Genomic DNA, 19,787 nt, shown 5'->3' with positions numbered 1-19,787 from the left:
CAGCTGCAGGCAGCGCTCCGGTGATGGCTCTGGACCACCCCTCCTTCCTGCCCTTCTCCCTCTCCAGGGCAGAGGTGGGCACACCTGAGATGCACAGGTGAACAGCAAATGCATCACGGAGTCAATGCTGCCGGCTTTCAGCTGAAGAAGGCGGCGGAGCCTACCTCACTAGTCTTCTTGCCCCTGAGCACTTCGTTATTTAAAAGAATCCTTTAAGACTGTTTGATGTTTTGGACTAAATAAAGCTGTGCTCCCACTCTGATTGAGCTTATAATGGAGTCTAATTTTATAAAGAAGCCAATTAATGGCTTTGTAAATATAAAAGAAAGTATCCCTGCTTCTTTTCTTGACAAAAAGGCCCCAGAAGTTAGTCCTGTAAAAATGTCAAATCTTGCTTTAAAGAATGGCAGGACTTCTCTGAGGAGAATAACAGGAAATGACTCACAGAAGGCGCCCCGAGGCTGCTCAGCTGTACAAAGCGGGGGCCCCGGGGGTGGGGGGGCACCCGGGGGCCCACCCCCACCCCCACCCCCACCCCCGCGCAGTAATATGAGGCTGCCGGCTGACTGCAGGGAGGAAGGTGCCCCGCCCACGGAGGGGACGCTGTCTTCTCCAGGCTGGAGCTCTCTGAGGGGCCCATGCTGGCTTGCAGAGACAGACATCACGGTGAGGCTGAGAGTCCAACACTGTCAGGATTTAGCGCCTTGAAGAAAACTCACCTAGAAATGCTAAATTAACCACACATAATTGCCAGTCCAGGGACTCTTACCTGTACTGGACTCTCTCTGGCTCTCATCTTGATCCCATTTGATGAGCCGGTGGAGACCGGGAAGATGTCTTCCTGGGTTCTTGTGGACTAACTCAGACCTGAATCTTCTATTCTGCCACTGAGCTCCCTATCTGTCTGCCTTTCACTTCCTTTCTCTCCCTTCCCGCCCGCCGTCCTCCTCCGCTCCCTTGGCCCTATTCCCTCCTCAATCCATAGGCTCTCCCTGTCCAAGGCCCTCACTAAGGACAGCAGCTCTGCCCCAGAAGCCCAGATCCGATGAATGGGTCAGAAGATATTCATATGGAGCACATCAGTACAGCCACAGCAGCCAAGTCCTAGAGCAAATAAAAGTCCCATGTTATTTTTTTGTTCTTGGGGAGAAAAGCCATCAGATATTGAATATTTTCCGTGCCAGTTGTGGAGTAGCTGCTGCCTTGAGCCCTTGTACTAGTCAGAAAGCAGAATCCACCTCAGGTGGTTCAGGAAACTTGAATGAAGGACTATTTACAGACTGTGGATGCAGTTGCTTTAGTTACCCATTGCTGTGTTACAAATTACCCCAACATTTTGCAACTTAATATACATTTATGATTTCACATAGTTTCTCCAGGATGAGAATCTGGGGGTGCCTTAGCTGGGTGCTTCTGACTCTCATGAGGTTGTCACCAAGCTGTTCATAGGGGCCACAGTCACCTCAAGACTTGGCTGGGGCTGCAGGGTGCACTTCAGAGCCCATTCAGGGTATTTTGGGCATTTCTGCTCCTGACCATTCCCCTTCAGGCCTCCAATCTTGATGTGTCCTCCTGTTCTTGCTCTTCTCACCCAGAGATGAGGGGCTGCAAGGGTGAGCAAGTTGAGCATACCCTCTCAGCTTCCTTTTTGTTAGTGTCAAAGTGAGGCCCAGAGAGGGCATGGGCATTGCTCAAGGTCACACAGCAAGTTGGTGGCAAAGCAGAGCTCAGGCCCCCGCTGCACTGTGAGGAAGGGCAGGGAAGTTTTCTCAGCATCTCATCAAGGGAGCAGGAAGGCAGCTACAGGTCCCAGTGGCTCTGAGAAAAGAGCCACTGAGCTGTGGGGCTCAGCAGAGCATTCTTAAGTGTAATTGACTTTAGGCATTAAACTTTTACCAGAATGAGCTCACAAGGTCTGTAGGGAGAAGGAGAGTGCCTGGCATTTCCTGCCTCTTGGGGCAGCGTCTGGGGTGCAGAAAAGCCCATCTTCCAGGCTGCAGGATGGAGCCCTCCCCTGGGAGGCAGAAGAAGGGTGAGGCCCTGGGAGAGACTGCAGGTCAGGATACTGAGTGTTCAGTGGCCACCTGGTTCTCACTAATTCTCGGGGGTGGGGAACGGGAGCTAAGACCACCCACTCAAAGGCGTGACGGCCCTTGAGCAGTCACGACTATGCAATGAGTAACTACTGCGGGGGTGGGGAGAAGGGACAGAGGACTTAGTCCCTGCTCATAGGGAGCAGCCCCCCAACCCCTGGCCATGTCTACTCATCTTTTTGTCCTTAAACCTGCCCTACTATCAATCATGGACCTGGTATAAATCACAACCAATCTCCGGGCATCAGTTTTCTTATCTGCATAATGAGGAGCTATACAAGATGATGTCTTGAAACGTTTTGAGCTTTGTCTTTCCCTAATGAAGGAGTTATCCCAATTCTTATCCCAAGGTTTCTTTCCAAATATTGAGGCAGCCACTCTACACATCCAGGCAAGATATCACCTTTGTTTGATGTGTCTCCCCAGCAGCCTCTCCCTTCAGATTTAGTGCTAAAATAAGAGCTCCAGAGGCATATTGAGACTTCCATTTAGATTCAAAAAACTCAAGGGCTTTTTTTTTAAACAGGCTTATTGAAGTATAATTGACATACCACAAACTGCACATATTTGAAGAGTACAATTTGATACATTTTGGCATATATATATATATATATATTTGGCCATACCACACGGCATGCAGGATCTTAGTTCCCCAACCAGGGATTGAACCCGTGCCCCCTGCATTGGAAGCACAGAGTCTTAACCACTGGACCACCAGGGAAGTCCCTAGACATATATTTTTCACTTGTAAAACTTGATGGTTTTACAAATGAAAACCACCACGATCAAGATAGTAAACAAATCCACCATCCCCCAAAGTTTCTTCATGCCCCTTTATCTGCCCTTTTTACCAACCCTTCCCCTATCCCCAGGTTACCATTGATTTACTTTCTGTCACTATAGTTTAGTTTACATTTTCTTCTTTCTAAAGGAAAAGGCAACCTACAGAATGGAAGAAAATATTTGCAAACCATGTATCAGATAAGGTGATAATATCCAAAATACGTAAAGAACTCATGCAACTTAATAGCAAAAACACAAACAACCCAATTAAAAAATGGACAAAGGACCTGAGTAGACATTTTTCCAAAGAAGACATATGTATGACCAACAGGTACCTGAAAAGGTGCTCAACATCACTAATCATCAGGGAAATGCAAATCAAAACCAAAATAAGATATCACCTCACACCTATTTGAATGACTATTGTAAAAAAGACAAGACATAACAAGTGTTGCTGAGGGTATGGAGCAAAGAGAACATTTGTACACTGTTGGCGGGAAGGTAAAATGGTACAGCTAATATGGAAACCTATATGGAGGTTCCTCAAAAAATTCAAAACAGACAACCATGTGATCCAGCAAACCCTCTATTCAATATATATCCAAAGGAAATGAAATCACAATCTCGAAGAGATGTCTTCACTCCAGTGTTCACTGCAGCATTATGCACAATTGCCAAAGCAAGGAAACAACCTAAATGTCCATAAATGGATGAATAAAGAAAATGTCCTGTATATATGTACAATAGAATATCATTTAGCCATGAAAAAGAAGGAAATCCTGCCATTTGCAATAACTTGAATGAACCTGGAGGACATTATGCTAAGTGAAATAAGCCAGACACAGAAAGATAAATGCTGCATGATCTCACTTATATGTGGAATCTAAAAAAGTCAAACTCATAGAACCAGAGAGTATAACAGTGGTTACCAGGAGCTGGGGGTAGGGGGTGGGGAGGGAAAATTAGGGAAATGTTGGTCAAGGGGTACAACCTTTCAGTTATAAGATGAATAAGTTCTGTGGAGTCTAACACACACTAGAGTGACTGTAGTTAATGATATTGTATTGCATACTAGAAATTTGCTAAGAGAGTAGATCTTAAGTTTTCTCAGTATACCAAAAGGAAAAAAAGGGTAACTATGTGAGGTGATTGATGTGAGAATTAACTTGACCGTGGGAATCATTTCACAGTGTATATGTATTTCAAACCATCATGCTGTACACCTTAAATATATACAATTTTCATTTGTCAATTACACCTCAATAGAGCTGGGGGGAAAAGAAAAAGAGTATAAGCCATCATTGTGTTTTGGCTCCAAAAGTGATATTAAAATATAGAAAGAGCTTAGAGTATGGGATGGAGGTAAGGAGACTTGAAGCTGTAATGGCACAGAGGATACAATGCTTTTAGTTAGACTGTATGCTCGTTCAGGGTGGCTTGGGTTGGGGGACTGATGGAGATTAAGGAAGACTAAATCAGCACCCTCACTGTCACCTCTTGATACCACCACTGTCTGACTAGCACACTTGAAGTCTACATTAATAGGGATATATTGTCCAAAGGGAGGGGATAGTCCCTCTCTTGCCCCCTGGATGCCAGATGCTAGAGGATATAGATTAACCAGAGTTTGCCTAGAGAAGAAGGGAGAAAATGATAAAAGGATTGAAACTACATCAAAGTATTAGAGAACAGAGTGCATAGAATTGAGGCTGTTAAATTTAGAGAGGAAGCATAGCACCTCCCACGTAGAGGATGTTTCCACAATGTAAGAACTCTGAAGACATGCATTGTCTCCAGAGGAGAAGAAATGGATAGTAAAAGATCCGTGGACATAACGAGAAAAACTCTGTACCTTCCCTTCAACTTCAATCACACCGTTTCTGTGTGCTACAGTGGTGATATAGCTTAAGCACTGGAGCCAGACTGCTTGGGTTTGAATTCTGTCAGGGCCACTTATTGGTTACGTCGCCTTGAACAAGCTTCTTATTCACTCTACATGCCTCAGTTTTCTCATCAGAATAATGAAGATTCAAAATAGTTTATCCCTACTAGAGCTGTTGTGAAGATTAAACAAGGTAATACTGGAAAGTGGCTACTAAGTCCAGAATAAGTGCTCAATAAATGTTTTTTTATTGCACTTGTCTTCTCACCGCCCCTTTGATGACTCCTGGGCAGTGAGGGACAGGATTGCCCACTGAATGACCCTGGAGGTTCCATCTGGGTTGTCAGGCAACAACCATCTGGGACCAGTGGCTCCCTCTCCTTGAGCAGGAGGAGCTGTACAGGATTGCAGCCTCTCTAAGGACACAGGGTGCTAGTAGCTGACATTCCAAGAGAGCTCTCCTGAACAGCTGGCTCCTGAGTCTGGATTATTTATAAGGCAAACTCTCACGCTTGCTCCATGAAAGCGTAGGGATCCCTTCCTGGAACACCACCGCGCTGTGCCCTGGCTTCTTGAATGCTTCTTGTGGGAAGGGATGAAAAGGTGGGATCATGTATCTCATCTTGTTGGCTATGACTTTCTTGTGAAGCCTGCTCTGTGCCCACGATGTGTGTTGTGGTGTTACCTTCACCTACCTCCCCACACCCTTCTCTGAACGGTCTCCTCACCTTTATTCTCTGAGAGCATGGCCCCCAGGGTGAGTCCTCTGGTATGCTCACCCCTCCACGATTTAGTCTGCTCCCGGGGTTTCAAATGTCACCCTTGTGCTGAGGACTCTTGTCCAAGCCATGTCCTCAAGTTCCAGGCCTGGCTGAACATTGTCACTTGGACCTGGCATCTTAAACCTTCAAAATGTTCAAAACTGAATTGATTTTTAGATTTTCTTCTTCCTTCATGAAAACAAACAAAAATAAATGAAAAAAACCTTATCCCTCCTAGGCTCATTAATTTGGTAACTTGTGCTGCCATTTATCTTGTCACCCTGGCCCTTAAGGTTCCTCCCTAGACACCTCCCCCATGGACAGGCATTTGGCACAGGTATCTGAGTCACACCGCATTGCCCCCTGCCTGCGTCCTCACTCAGTGCCTCTTCCACACCAGGATCCGCATTCTGATCTCTTTCTCCTCCATTCCACCTGAATACTCTGTCCAGTTAATTTCCTCCCCTGCTCAAACACCGACAATGCCTCCTTATTACCTAAATACGTTAGCACCCTTCGCTCTGGCATTCAAGGCTCTCCACAAAACTGTCCATTTCTAGATTCAGCTGCTGCTGCTCCACTGTCTATACTCTGAGCCCAGTCAATTGAGGAGCTCGTGCTTCCTTCCACTGTTTACACTCCTTACACTCCAGGGTGCTGCCTATACTGTCTCCTCCCCTTCAAACACCCTCCCAAACCACCTCCATCCGTCACAATCCCACACATTACCCAGCTCATCTCAGATGCCCCTCTCTCTTGTGAAGCCTTCCTGTGAGCCTGTCTACACTCACACTTTGAGAGCAGAGCTGTGTCCTGGTTCATGCACTTGTTATTTTGCATTGTATTGTCATCACACAAACACCTGTCTAAATCTCCTCCCAATTAGCACATATACTCTTGAGGTCAAGAGCCATTGGTTAGAAGCAGTTTGCACAAGGTGGTATTGCATTGGCCCTCCGGAACTTGTCTATTGACTGAATTGAGCAGGGGCTGATTTGCCTGGAGAAAAGAAGGCTCAGAAGACAGGGGACTGGCTTCATGTGCCCGTAGGGCTGTCTATGGTTGACATTCAGCACGGCCCCAGGAGGACAGAGCTCAGACCAACATCTCTGCCTCTTGGGGGTATCCTGGCTCCTTGCACAGTGAGAGCTGTCTCTGGGGAGTGTGAGTTCTCTAGCACCCATCCAAGGTAATTAAACACTTCCTTGCCTTGACTCTCTTCTCCCCTTTAGCCCTCTGGCTCTTTGAGCTCTAGGATCATACAGAGATGCTGTGTAGCTTTCAGAAAAGAACATGTTGGGCATTTGCTGCCATCTAGTGAAGGAAGCATGGCTCAGCCTCTTGCAGAAGCCAGAGGGAGGGATCCTGTGCTCTCCCCAGAAGCTGGCTCCAGGAATCCAGCACTGGCGAAAGGGGACCATGTGGGGGTGGACAGGTGTGTGTGAGAAGGGCAGAAGCTATTGCACAGGACAGATTATATTCAAGCCCCTAAACTGTAATCTGGAATAGACAAGACCGTGTCCTTCCAGGTCCTCCCTTGCCTCCAGCCAGGGGATATCCCTAGTAGAATCAGGGCCAGCCATCTTTTCCAGAAAACTTGGTAGGGATCCGTAAAACACCCAGAGTTCATAATTGGAGGCATCTTTTAGGGAAGACACAGGTAATCCCCAGGGCCTCAAGCAGAACTGGCCATGACTTTAGAACTGGTGATTTCCACAAGGCTCTTGCAGCCCTATATGGGAGCCCTGTGGCCCTGTCTCAAAAGTGCCCTTGTTCTGGCCACTCCCCTGCCTCAGCATGGCACAGAGGCTCAGGCTCCACCTGCCGAGTGACGGCACACTCACCGGGCTATTGTGAGGTACAGATGAGATTATGCGTGGCAAACGCTTAGCCAGTGCCTGACACACAGCAAATGCTAAGTAAAAATTAGATATTGATAATAATTAGATAATGATATTACTACTTTTTGCCAACGCTCCAGAGCACAAGGCTGCCTACAAAACTCAGGCCCTGGACATGAATATATTGAGTCATGGTTAGATCTTGTGCACATTGTAAATAAGCACCCCCTCCGTGCACCACAGTATCTGGCATTGGCCTTACCTCCACTGGACAGTGAAGGGCAGGGCAGAGGCTCAGGCCTCAGACTCCAGGCTGCTTACAGACACATCAGCTCCTCCAGTCTGTCTGAGATACAGGATTCCAGGACTATTTCTGTAGGGTTCTCCTCCAAGCCTAGATTATCACAGTGTAGTTCTTTGTCCCCAGTCCAAGCTAATGTCTTGTTTGGCCTCTGGGCATCTCCAGTTTTTAGGGAGGTCCTGGGCTACTCCTGGGGCCAGGCCCTTCTGATCGACCTGGTTGTTCTCTGGGCTGTGTTTGATGCAGACATTCAGCCAGAACTGAATGTAGGGCTCATCAAATGCCTGAGGTCACCGGCTAACCAGTATGTCTTATGGCTCCCCCGCCCTGGGGTCCAGGTGTTGTTAAGGGGTTGCTCTCTCCATCCAAGTTGCGCATTGCAGATATTTTAACCAGAGGTAAGTGAGACTGTCTTACTGGTTCCAGCCAGTGGTGTGCTGAGCCAGCTCCGGGCAGCTCGCGAGAACTGATTGTGGACGTCTCTTCCCAACTCTACGTTCAGAAACATGTTGGTAGCTTGAAATCAGTCATGATGGGAGTATTCACCACAGAAATCAGTAAATGCTACAAATCATGGCTTTTTTTTCCTGAAGAGCAATTGTTATACACTTATCAGCACACCACTGGCTCCCGCCTTTAATTCCAAGCAAAGTACCACATTTAAACCACTACTCACACAACCACCAAACAAGAGGATTTTTAGTGTAGTGTCTGAATGAAATGCAAACTGAAAGTCACATTTATTATTTTTTCCCTGGAAATATATAACAGAGATTGCAGCTGGTGAAAGATACGGTGGTAACTGACAAGTCATGACCATGCTTTTAGGTTTGAAATAAACCCCAAAAGTTTAATGCTGGTTAAAAAAAAAATCTGCAATAAGTATTTATTGGCAGGTTTTGAATTTTCACTTAGCATGCAGAAGAGTTATGTGTGATAAGCCATATATTTTATAGGGGAAAACATCAAACAAAGGTACTGGATACTGTACTTAAGAACATTTGGAAAAACACAATTTAAAATGTTAATGTTTTCTGTTTCTTATTAGTTTCTTTTGATATAATTTGAACTGTGCTTCAATCGTCACATTAGTGTCCCCTACAGCAGCGGTCCCCAACCTTTCTGGCACCAGGGACCAATTTTGCAGAAGACAGTATTTCCACAGACTGGGTTGCGGAGGGGTGGTTTGCGTGGAATGCGAGTGATGTGGAGCGGCAGATGAAATCTTGCTGGCTCGCCCTCTGCTCACCTCTTGCTGTGCGGCCCAGTTTCTGACAGGCCACGGACCAGTAGTGTGGTCTGCAGCCCGGGGGTTGGAGACCCCTGCTCTACAGCCCATTCTAGTGTCTTTTTCCTGGTTAAAACAGTACCGGTGGTTATAGTCGGGCAGCCTTATCTTATATCTCTATAAGAACCATTTGAAGTGAACTCAGAAACACCATTTCTTTTAGCCAGAAAAAGAAAAATGGAATGGCTAGTTCAGTGAGTCCACTGCTTGTTCGCACACTGAGCTGTGGACCCCTTGGAGCTCAGAGGCTGGAGGCAAGGCTCTGAGGCTGTGAGGTAGGGGTGGAGGTGAGGGGCTCAGTCATAGTGGACCTTGCCCTCGGCCACCCCAGAGCTGGACAAGTCTCCATTGCAGAGTGTCTGGAGGGGTGAATGAGGCCTGTCTTCCACGGTACACTTCGTCTTCATCATGTACTTTCGAAAGGCCTTTTGAATAACAGCAGCACATCTTTCCTCTTCCTTCCTCTTGGTGGTGGTGACTATGGGTTCATATAACTTCTTGAAAGGGTTGGCTTCCATGAACTTCTCCTCCATCACTGCTTTCATGCTATCCAGGCCACTGGACTCACCAAGTACCCTAGCGGTGAAAGCGAACAGAATATCCAGGCAATGAAGGCGATCTCCGCTCACCATGGGCAAGTCCATGACTAAAAATTGGTATTTATTTGGCTTTGCCACACGCAGAGGCTCAGGAAGGGCATCAGCAAAGTCAGAAAGAGCAGAATATTTGATAAATTGTGTTGCTTCCGGGTCAAACTTTTCCCAGACTTCGTAGAATATTTCAAAGTCGTCTTCACCCAAAGGGTCCTCACTTTCTTCAGTGGCTATATTGAAGTTTTCTAAAATCACAGCAATATACATGTTGACCACGATGAGAAAGGAGATGATGATATAACTGACGAAGTAGGTTATGGCTATGGCAGAGAGGTGACAGTTCTCTGACTTGGGGTTACATGAGTCTTTTGATTGCAACATGGGGCTGAGGAGGGCATCCCAGCCTGCTGACGTGGTTATCTGGAAGAGGCAGAGCATGCTGCCTTTGAAAGTTTTGAAGTTGAATATGTCATCAATTCCAGACTCTTCCTTCACTTTGCAAAAACAGTTCATACCAAAAATGGCATAAATAAACATAACCAGAAAGAGTAGAAGACCAATGTTGAATAGAGAGGGAAGAGACATCATTAGCGCGAAAAGGAGAGTTCTGATTCCTCGTGCTGCCCGAACAAGTCTCAGGATTCGGCCAATCCGAGCCAAGCGGACAATTCTGAAGAATGTTGGAGGGAAAGGAATGTGTGCCTGGGTTTTCAAGGCAGAAACAATTGTACCTTAAGAGAAGGAGAAGGGTCAATAAATTTCCAGCAGGCAGACTGACATAGCCTCTCTCTGCTGCCTTGAATCTGAGTGGGAGCAACTTTCTATCATTACTTCTTAATTTATGTACAAAATTAAGACTTTTTAACCTATATCAGGGAAAATATATATCTGTGCCTTAAGTTGGAGAATAATTTCCAAGGTCCGTACAGTTTTAGATGGGACTTTAGATGGGATAGGACATCTAAAATACTGAGGACCCCCAAGGAAAAGAAATAAAATGCTGTTTATGACAGGTTATTTTATTAGTTATTGTATGCACTAGAAGTACCTTATCCATGTTGGGCATTTAAAGTTATTCATGGGGTAACAAATATAAGTTTTCCATATTTATTGTATATATAGAATGGAAAACTACGGATGGAGTTATTTAGATTAGAATGCAAGGAGAAATTTCTGCTACTGAAGGTCAGTTTGAGCCTAAGTTATCAGTGGAAGTTGTGCGATCCCAGCCCAAAACTTCTTAAACGAACAGGTTCTTATCATAGAGGAATTTGAACACAGCCTGCTATAGGCGAGGACAGGGCTGGAGAAAGAGGGTGGTGTTGGGATGTTCCTTTTTGGGCTAAAGCTGCCATGGATCTTTCATCTTTGTCAGTATGCTCATTCCAAGTTCTTCTGGAAGACCTAATTCAAAAAGCTTAAGGGACTAAATTGGAGACAGTTTCTCTGATGTTGTAGATACACCAGAAATGGCATCTCAAGCAAAGGTTTCTGCAGACTGCTAAATATTTGGCCTAAAATGTCACCCTGTTTTCTCATTGCCTGCTCCGCAATCAAGTGATACAAGAATTTAAAACAACTCACATTTTGGCCCAAATATTATAGAATGGCTGGAACATGCTTGCCTTGAATAAGACATGGCCTGGTTCTTGCTCTGGGGATCCTCTAAGGTCATTAGGGGTGATGGGTGGCCAACACTACCTGCCATCGCCTAATGACTAAAGAGAACTAGTTGATGATATACTTCACTGACTGCCTGATTGTATCAAGGAAGTTTAATTCATATGCTAATTGGGCAGGCAACTCCGGTGAGATGTGGAATTGACTACAAACCAATTCAGCAGCAACTGGAGGAGGTCCCTCCTTTAAGGCCCACCTCCTCCATGAATATTTCTTTGAGTAATCAAGCCCAGAGTAATCTGTCTTTTCTCTGAGCTCAGTTCTTTTGTGTACCATGTGATTTGGGGTTCAATCAATTTCTCTTTTTCTGATCCCTTAAGGTGGTAGGTCTTAATACCTCAATTGGATTGTAAACCCCATAGAGAGAATAACTTTGACTCACTCATTTTGTATTTCTCTAAAAGCTCAGGGGAGAGCATGAGAAAATGTAGAGGCTAAGGACTGGATGGCAGATCAACTGGCAAAAACATAGAAAATACTGCCCACATTGGTGAGTAGGACTTGGCTCAATGTGTGGACCTTCTCATCCATTGGAACAAGATGCTATACAGTGCTATGCAGTGTAGCTGCAATCGCTTAGCAGTTGTTCATAGGACAGAAGTCAGAGATATTTCCATGAACTCTACAGTGCCTGGCACTGCCTGCAGAAGGTCAGTAAAGAGTGAAATGAATGAGCTGCTCTCTGCATATTGGAGGAAGAGCCCTTTAAGTGCTCACAGGGCTGCCCCAGACTCATCCTGTCATCATTTTCTAACTTTACTGCTGCTGTCGATTTCACCAGGAAATGACTAATAATGCTTGGAATTGACTAATAATGATTAACAGTCTATGTAACCGTAACCATGTGGAAAGATCTATTACTAAACCTTATCTACATAAACTTTATGGCTTAGAAACCAGAACAGACTATGAACTGTACCATTCATTTTCTTGGTCTCTGAAACATCTGCATTGCTTCTGTGGTGATAGGAACCAAAATATTTTGATCCAGCATATCTGTTTAATGCATCCTTTCTGAGATAGCACAAAAACTTCCACTTGTGAAATCAGTTTTCATTGTCTTCATTGCTCTTTGAACTATGAGAAGAGCCCCTGGGCAGTTTTACACAATTATAAAAAGTCAAATTATCAGTTTAGTTAAAAGCAGACTTCAAAAACCCAGAGTGAAATCTTATAGCTTAGTCATGAAGAATTTAATTTCAAAGTTGATGTGTGTGTGTGTGTGTGTGTATGTTTTATAAAAAGGTATATGGCAATAACCCTCTTTTTTCCCTATTCTTCTTCCATAAATCTTATAGTTAATTTCTGCCTGTGGTTAAGAAAAATATGCTGATTATAGAGTGAGGCTGGTTGGTGAATGGGATCCGAGCAGTTGAGACAAGTGTAGTTCCCACTGTGGTTTAAGTTAACATGAGATACAGAATAAAGATAAAGCATTACTTGTCCTTATGACACACTCTTGCAAACCCCATCTAGGCTGGGCCATGGAGGCCCTGTATAAGGAGGAGGTACGGGAAGGCCTGGCAATGTCACGGGTGCACAGTAATTGTGATCTGACATCAACATGGATTTTGAACTAGGGAAAAACATGGAAACTAAATGCCACATCCTTAAAACAAGAAATGCTCTTTAGTTGCACAAGAAAGGTAGAACTTTGACTCAACTCCCTGGATAAAGCAGGTAGCCCCACAAAAACTTTGAAGTCATCTTAATTTTGTCTACCTCGGTTGAATAAATTATCCACATAATTATTTAACTCTATTTCAATTGTGTAGATAGTGAAGGGAATGGAAATTACTCTGTATCTCCTAGCAACTCCCCAAAGAGAATGGCATTAGTTCATCTGTCTATTTCTTCAGAAATCACATTAAGCTTAATTTTCTGCTTTGTGGACGCTCTGGACATAATTCCAAATGATAAGATTTATAAGTTGACTTCTGGCTCTTAGATTAAAGCCCCTCTGGCTGCCAATTTTACTTACTAACAATAGAAATGACCACGATCACACAATCAAATAAATTCCAGCCACTGGTGAAGTAGTATTGCCTCAAAGCAAAGATTTTGATGAGACACTCAGTTGTAAAGACGACCACAAAGGCCAGGTTGAGACGCTCAAGGAAGAGTTCCATGGCTTTGGACTGGCCATATGATTCAGCCATCATGCTAACCATGTTGAGGAAAATGAGGGTGATGATGATGATGTCAAAGACCTGGTGTGTAACTAGGTCAAAAACAAGACCCTGGCATTTGTTCTGAGGAAAAAAAAAAAAGGAATCATAGATCATTTTGAGTTGTAGGAATGAAATCACATACATTAAAAGGCACATACAGCAGCATCTGTCCTCTCTTACAATTAAAGCAGTTTCTTGGAAAATGCACAGACCTTTTTTTAAAGGGCAAGAAATTCTTCTATAGATATTTTTTCATTTAATTTCATTAAATTTAATTAGATAACTGATTTTAAGTTGTAGGCTTATAGCTTTAATTCCATTTTGAAACCAAATAAGTAAATTAATTAAATTTTTAGTAACAACATAACTTTGATGTGGTGGATGATTTGTTTTTGCTGAAATAAAATAGCTCATGTTGGATTTAATCATAAAAAATGAAGTTCAGTCTCCGTATTTCACCTGCTTCTGTATTTTGACTTCAATAATACTAATGCAGAGAATACTTGCTCACATAATTATGTTGGACAAAAGAGAAGTAACATCTCCAAGCCTCCATTTGTCAGTTCAGAATAATCAGATCTTATACTTAACCAAAACTCTGTATTCAAGCAATTCTTGAATGCCAATTTTCTAATTCTTGTTCACTTAAAGATAAGGCTAGATAAATGGGATTCTGATCCAACGATTACTAAAAATGGAAACAGAAAAACTGATTATTTCACGTTATTACTGATGGTGAACTTGCATATTGGTTTGTACATGGATGGCCTGCTCCAAAGTAAAAATGTGCTGATTGCTCTGGTACAGGTTCTAACTCAAGTTTGCATATCTAATCTACCATGTGCAGTGAAATGACTCAATTATTCCACTATTTTCTTTAATTTAACATCTATAACGTACCACTTTGTTCTTTACTTAAGTGGAAACTTTTCTTAAACACAAACTCAGACACTGATATTGTATGGCATACTTGGCAATACACTGGTTGTTTTACATTATATGTATATATTAGATTATTTCATATTACATATCATCTAATCAAAGTATACATATAGTATTCTATTTAGAAACCTCATAGACCCCCTAAGAATTCATCTTTATAACCCCTGGCATCTGTTAAGGTAATCCAGGCAAGAGATGATGTTGGTCTGTGGTGGTAACAGTGGAGAAAGACATGAGCATTTAGGTTTAAGAACTAATATGGAAGTAGAAGCAGCAGGAGTCAGAGAATGTTTGAATGGAGGAGGTTATGGGAAAGTTAAGGCTGAGGCTATAATTTCTGCTTGGTGGAGCATTCAAACAACCAGAGAACAGGGGATGAGGAGTTCTGGGGGGAGATGATGAATGTGTCCTGAGCACATGGAGTTTGAGGTGCCAGTGGGGCAGCCAAGGGGACATGGGCAGGTAGAGGTATTGGTCTGGAGCTCAGGCAGAGAGCTGGAATGCAGATGTGGAGTACAACAGCACCAGTACTGATATGAACTAAAACCAAGAGAATGAATGATATAACTCAGGGAGAGCAAGGGCAATGAGAAGAAAGAGGGTCGGGACGGCAGTGGTAAGATACTACCTGTAAGTTTGTGTCTTTCAAACTTTGCTCCAGGAGCCCTAAAGCTTTTATCAAGGAGTCTGGAGAAGAAACTTGAATGTCAAATGCATTTCCTATGTGAGAATGCATCCGGGAAGTCAGAAAGGACCTGGAGAAAAGATACTTTTAAGGGTGCTCTCCAGGGAAGCAGAACGAAGGCTGAGAATAAATGTAAGGAATGGTAAGCATTGGCCTTACAGTTCAACCCTAATATTTAGAAAATGGAGATTAAAAGTATAAGCTACCAAACGTGGTAGATGATCAAAACACATTCTATGTCATTTTAAGATGTACAGGGACTCCTATACCTCAGGATAATTTTTAACCCCAGTAATGAAGCTACCTTGTGGGGGTACCTCAGGTAGAATCAGAAATGATTCCAGATTTCTTGCTCTTACTGCTAGAAAGAATATCCATCACTCCTCAGGTTAAAACAGCTGTATTATTCCCTCTATGCAATTGCTATTCCTTTGTTCCAAAGGCCAAAAGATAATATGTAGACTTTAGAGATTTAAAAAAAATCTGTGGGGAGGTAAAGTTGTGAGTTAAGGGCTAACAGCTGATTTGAAGTCTTAGCTCAAACTCAGGGACACCAGGGGATATGCTTTTGGGTTTATCTCATGCAAAACTGCTCTCTGGAATACAGAGGTTAAGATAAATGTTCAGCATTAACTGGTGAGTTGTACGTGGCTGTCGGAATCACTCATTGTGAAATCTTGATTGGTGAGCCATGCAGGAAGGGCTTTGGGATAGCACCTACTCCTCGATGAGCCATGCAACAAACAAGCTATAAAAGATGGTTAAGGAATGGAGGTGGCAGCTTCCCTTCGTTAAAGCCGTCCATGCTCACTTCAAGCTCATCTCTCGCATCCTAGCATGTCCAGTGCAGTGGAGAGGCCTAGAAGCTGCATCCATGCCACTGCAACTTCTGTTCGGCTGTGTGCTGCACTGCTGGCTTCATATCCTTCATGAAGTAAACTGGTAAATATGTGTCTCAAGAGTCTTTTAGTTAATTCCAAATCTGGGACCAACTGGTACTGAATCGGTTGTTGCATAGCGTGCACATGTAAATAAAAATTGTCTGTCTTTTTTGTTGGCTCAAGTTCAAATAAGAACTTCAAAGTGAAATTAGTACTAGAAAGTGAGTTTGGTACTTAAAAGCTAGATCTGACTTAGGTAAAATGAAGTTCCACATACTGTCATCAGATGAAAATTTCCCAAATATATTGATAATTTTATCATTAACCCTTTTGTAAAAATTCTTCATTGTATAAATTCTAAACACTTGGCCCTGACATTTGTAGACATTTTTAGTGCAACACAAATGTTTAATTCTAGTGGGATGGATTTTGTGTATGCCTGAAAACATGCTCTTTTATTCAACAAATAACTACTGAGAACACACTTTACTCTGTTCTGATTGCTGGGAATAGCAGGAAGTTAAACACACCTTTGATAATTTGTGGTCTCATGTTTGAATGAAAATCTCCAAATCCTCTACATGTATCAGATAACAAGCCCCTCTTCCATACTGCTTTCCCAGACTTTTCGGCCCCACTGATCCTCCCTGTCTTGAAAGCCTTCAAACTCACTTGTCAGAGCTACCAACTGTGCCTGTTGTATTACTTTATAATCTAATGCTCTCAAATTCCAGCTCCTCAATTAGACTGTAAGCACAGAGCAGTCCTGTTAGTATCTCGTAAGGCAGGATTCAGCAAAATATGGCCCACAGGCCAAATATGGCCCATCACTTGTTTTAGTGTAGCCCGTGAGCTCAGAATGGGTTTTACTCAGGATGACTTTTGGGAGAAAAACACAAAAGAATAAAATTTTGACACACGAAAATTATATGAAATTCAAATGTTGGTGTTTATAAATCAAGTTATACTGGAACACAGCCAAGCACATTTGTTCTATATCGCTGACGGCTGCTTTTGTGCTACAACATCAAAGCTGAGTAGTAGCAGCAGAGGCCACATGGCCTGCAAAGCTTAAAATATTTACTGTCTGACCTTTTACAGAAAAGGTGTGCACGTTCCTGACATAGAAAGTTTATCATAAATACCTGTGAAGTGGAAGTGACTATGCATGACCTCAACTTCATACCAGAAAAAGTTGGTAAAAGATATTATAAATACATTTTCAATTGGCCAAGAGTAAATTAAAACTAACTGCTAAATTCACATCACTGCAATGAGTATATACTAAGCAGCTGTTGTGTGCTCACTAAAAGGTAAATTAAAGTTGTTGCCCAAGCTCTTACTATTGAATTTGAATGTCTAATCTTCTGAAGGACTTGAGCCATACATCAGTGGTACCTGGGTTCATACTGACTTCTTAGGTAAAGTCTATAAATTTAAAAATTAAAGGAGAATGGCACTACAGATATGAGTTCCTCATAACCACTTAATGCATCTATGTGTTTAGAATCAATCAACTGCTCTCACCAGAGGCCTTGGGATGGGCCTTTGAGGTTTTTTGGATCCTAATTTTTTCATTGCATTATAGTATTTCTTCTGTTCTTCTGTCAGAAAGATGTCTTGGCCACCTAAGTATATGGAGAAGATGAGAGCTAATTATCATTAATGGATTTTTGGAAACAAGTTCTGAATTTTCAGAAATAGTTTTAAAGTTATATTACATTTCCATCAACAATTCCTAAAATTCCAATGGGAAGCAGAAAGAGACTCTGGGGGAGGGCTGAAAGGAAATAGGGTTTATTAAATTAAGGAAGAAGGGAAAAATGTTACTTTTATCAGTTACATTTCTCTTTTTATAATATAAACAAAGATTACAAATTCTTTGCGAACAACCACAGAATCTTTACAAAAACTGAATATATTTCAAGTTGTATAAATCAAACCACAATGAAACAAAAATAGAAATTAGTAACAAAAATTTAAACAAAAAATCCTACAAAGTGACAATTAAAATTCTCCTAAATATATGAATGCATATATCATTACTAGTAAAATTTCAAAAAAATCTGTCCAGAGCCATTCTCAGAAAAAGAAAAAAAAAATTAGAGAGCTTTAAATGTTTTTACTTCTGGGGAAGAAAGAACAGAAAAATGAAGTAAGATTTTCATTTCTGGAAATTGGGGTTGGGGGAGTCGTAAAACATCTAGAAATGTGGGATAAAATGGAACAGAATTCCTTTAAAAGACATAGCTGACATAAAAAGAAATGAAATTCAGTTATCTGTAGTGAGGTGGATGGACCTACAGTCTGTCATACAGAGTGAAGTAAGTCAGAAAGAGAAAAACAAATACCGTATGCTAACACATACATATATGGAATCTAAAAAAAACCAAAAAAAAAACAGTTCTGAAGAACCGAGGGGCAGGACAGGAATAAAGACACAGACAAATAGAATGGACTTGAGGACACGGGGAGGGGGAAGGGTAAGCTGGGACCAAGTGAGAGAGTGGCATTGACAAATATACACTACCAAATGTAAAACAGATAGCTAGCGGGAAACAGCCACATAGCACAGGGAGATCAGGTGCTTTGTGACCACCTAGAGGGGTGGGATAGGGAGGGTGCGAGGGAGACGCAAGAGGGAGGGGATATGGGTATAGATGTATACGTACAGCTGATTCACTTTGTTATACAGCAGAAGCTAACACAACAATGTAAAGCAATTATACTCCACTAAAGATGTTAAAAAAAAAAGAAATAGCTGAACTTGCACAAAAGTAAGGTACATCTCCATCGTCTGAAAATCAAGAGAGATCAAAAAGAAAGAGTGGTAAATTAGTCCTGAAGCCATGGCTGGCCTAATGGCATTTGCTAATCTCTGTAAAAACAGGAATCTTGGGATTTAGGAATCTTGGGATTTAATAACTACAAGGGGGTCATGGGGAGAAGGCAGTGGGGTTAGGCCAAGGACCCTGTGTGAATCTGGAGCTCTCCAAGTGCTGCCATTAAAGGGTGAAGAAGAAAACCAAACCTGTCTGTTGGCAATGGAAGACAACCAGAACACTGTCTCAGTCTGTACTATGGGTAAAAACCCAGTCTTCCCTGATAATTTGTGAATCCAAGCCTGCCTTGATGAGGGTGTGTGGTTTGAATTTACACCACCAGTATGGACCAAAAATATACAGCCCTAGGACAGTCTTTTCAACAAATGGTGCTAGGAAAACTGGATATCAACATGCAAAAGAATGAAGCTGAATCAGTGCCTAACATCATATAAAAAAATTAACTCAAAATGGATCAAAGACATAAATGTAAGATGTAGAACAATAAAACTCTCAGAAGAAAACATAGAACAAAAGCTTCACAACACTGGATTTGGCAGTGATCTCTTGGATATGACACAAAGGCAAAAGGAAAAATAGACAAATTGGACTTCATAATAACTTAAAAATTTTGTGCATCCAAGACACTATCAATGAAGTAAAAAGGCAACCCACACAATGGGGAAAATATTTGCAAATCATGTATCTGATAAAAAATTAATATCCAGAATATATAGAGGACACCAAAAATATAACAACAGAAAGACAAACAACCTGATTCAAAAACAAGGGCTTGAACAGACATTTCTCTAAAGAAGATATATGAATGGCCAGTAAGCACATGAAAAAAATGTTCAGTGTCACTAATCATTAGGGAAGCGCAAATCAAAACCAAAATGAGATACCACCTCACATCTATTAGAATGTACTGGTGAGGGTGTAGAGAAATTAGAACCTTTGTATACTGTACATATTACCATATGATCCAGCAATTCCACTTCTAGGTATAGACCTAAAAGAATCAAAAGCAGGGTCTCAAAGAGATGTTTGCACACCTATGTTCA

The 19,787-nt window shown here is 42.3% G+C and overlaps 1 protein-coding gene across 2 annotated transcripts in view; it reads right to left on the bottom strand.

Annotated features, from left to right (window-relative positions):
* Positions 1-1,154: 1,154 nt before the first annotated feature.
* Positions 1,155-19,787, bottom strand: part of SCN11A (sodium voltage-gated channel alpha subunit 11) — a 134,096-nt gene continuing 115,463 nt past the window's right edge. For both annotated transcript variants that reach the window (XM_089919152.1, XM_089919151.1), the window contains 3 exons: positions 17,429-17,529; positions 13,204-13,474; positions 1,155-10,273 (listed from right to left, as the gene is read on the bottom strand). In XM_089919152.1, coding sequence (XP_089775278.1) covers positions 9,246-10,273; positions 13,204-13,474; positions 17,429-17,529 — 1,400 coding nt within the window. In that variant the 3' untranslated portion in view covers positions 1,155-9,245. The remainder of the gene's footprint in view (positions 10,274-13,203; positions 13,475-17,428; positions 17,530-19,787) is intronic.

The sequence above is a fragment of the Delphinapterus leucas genome, chromosome 10 (genome assembly GCF_059928025.1).
Source record: "Delphinapterus leucas isolate spDelLeu-1000000601 "Yukka" chromosome 10, BTC_Dleu_Yukka2, whole genome shotgun sequence".
NCBI classification, from domain to species: domain Eukaryota; kingdom Metazoa; phylum Chordata; class Mammalia; order Artiodactyla; family Monodontidae; genus Delphinapterus; species Delphinapterus leucas.
This window is presented reverse-complemented; position numbering and strand designations above follow the sequence as displayed.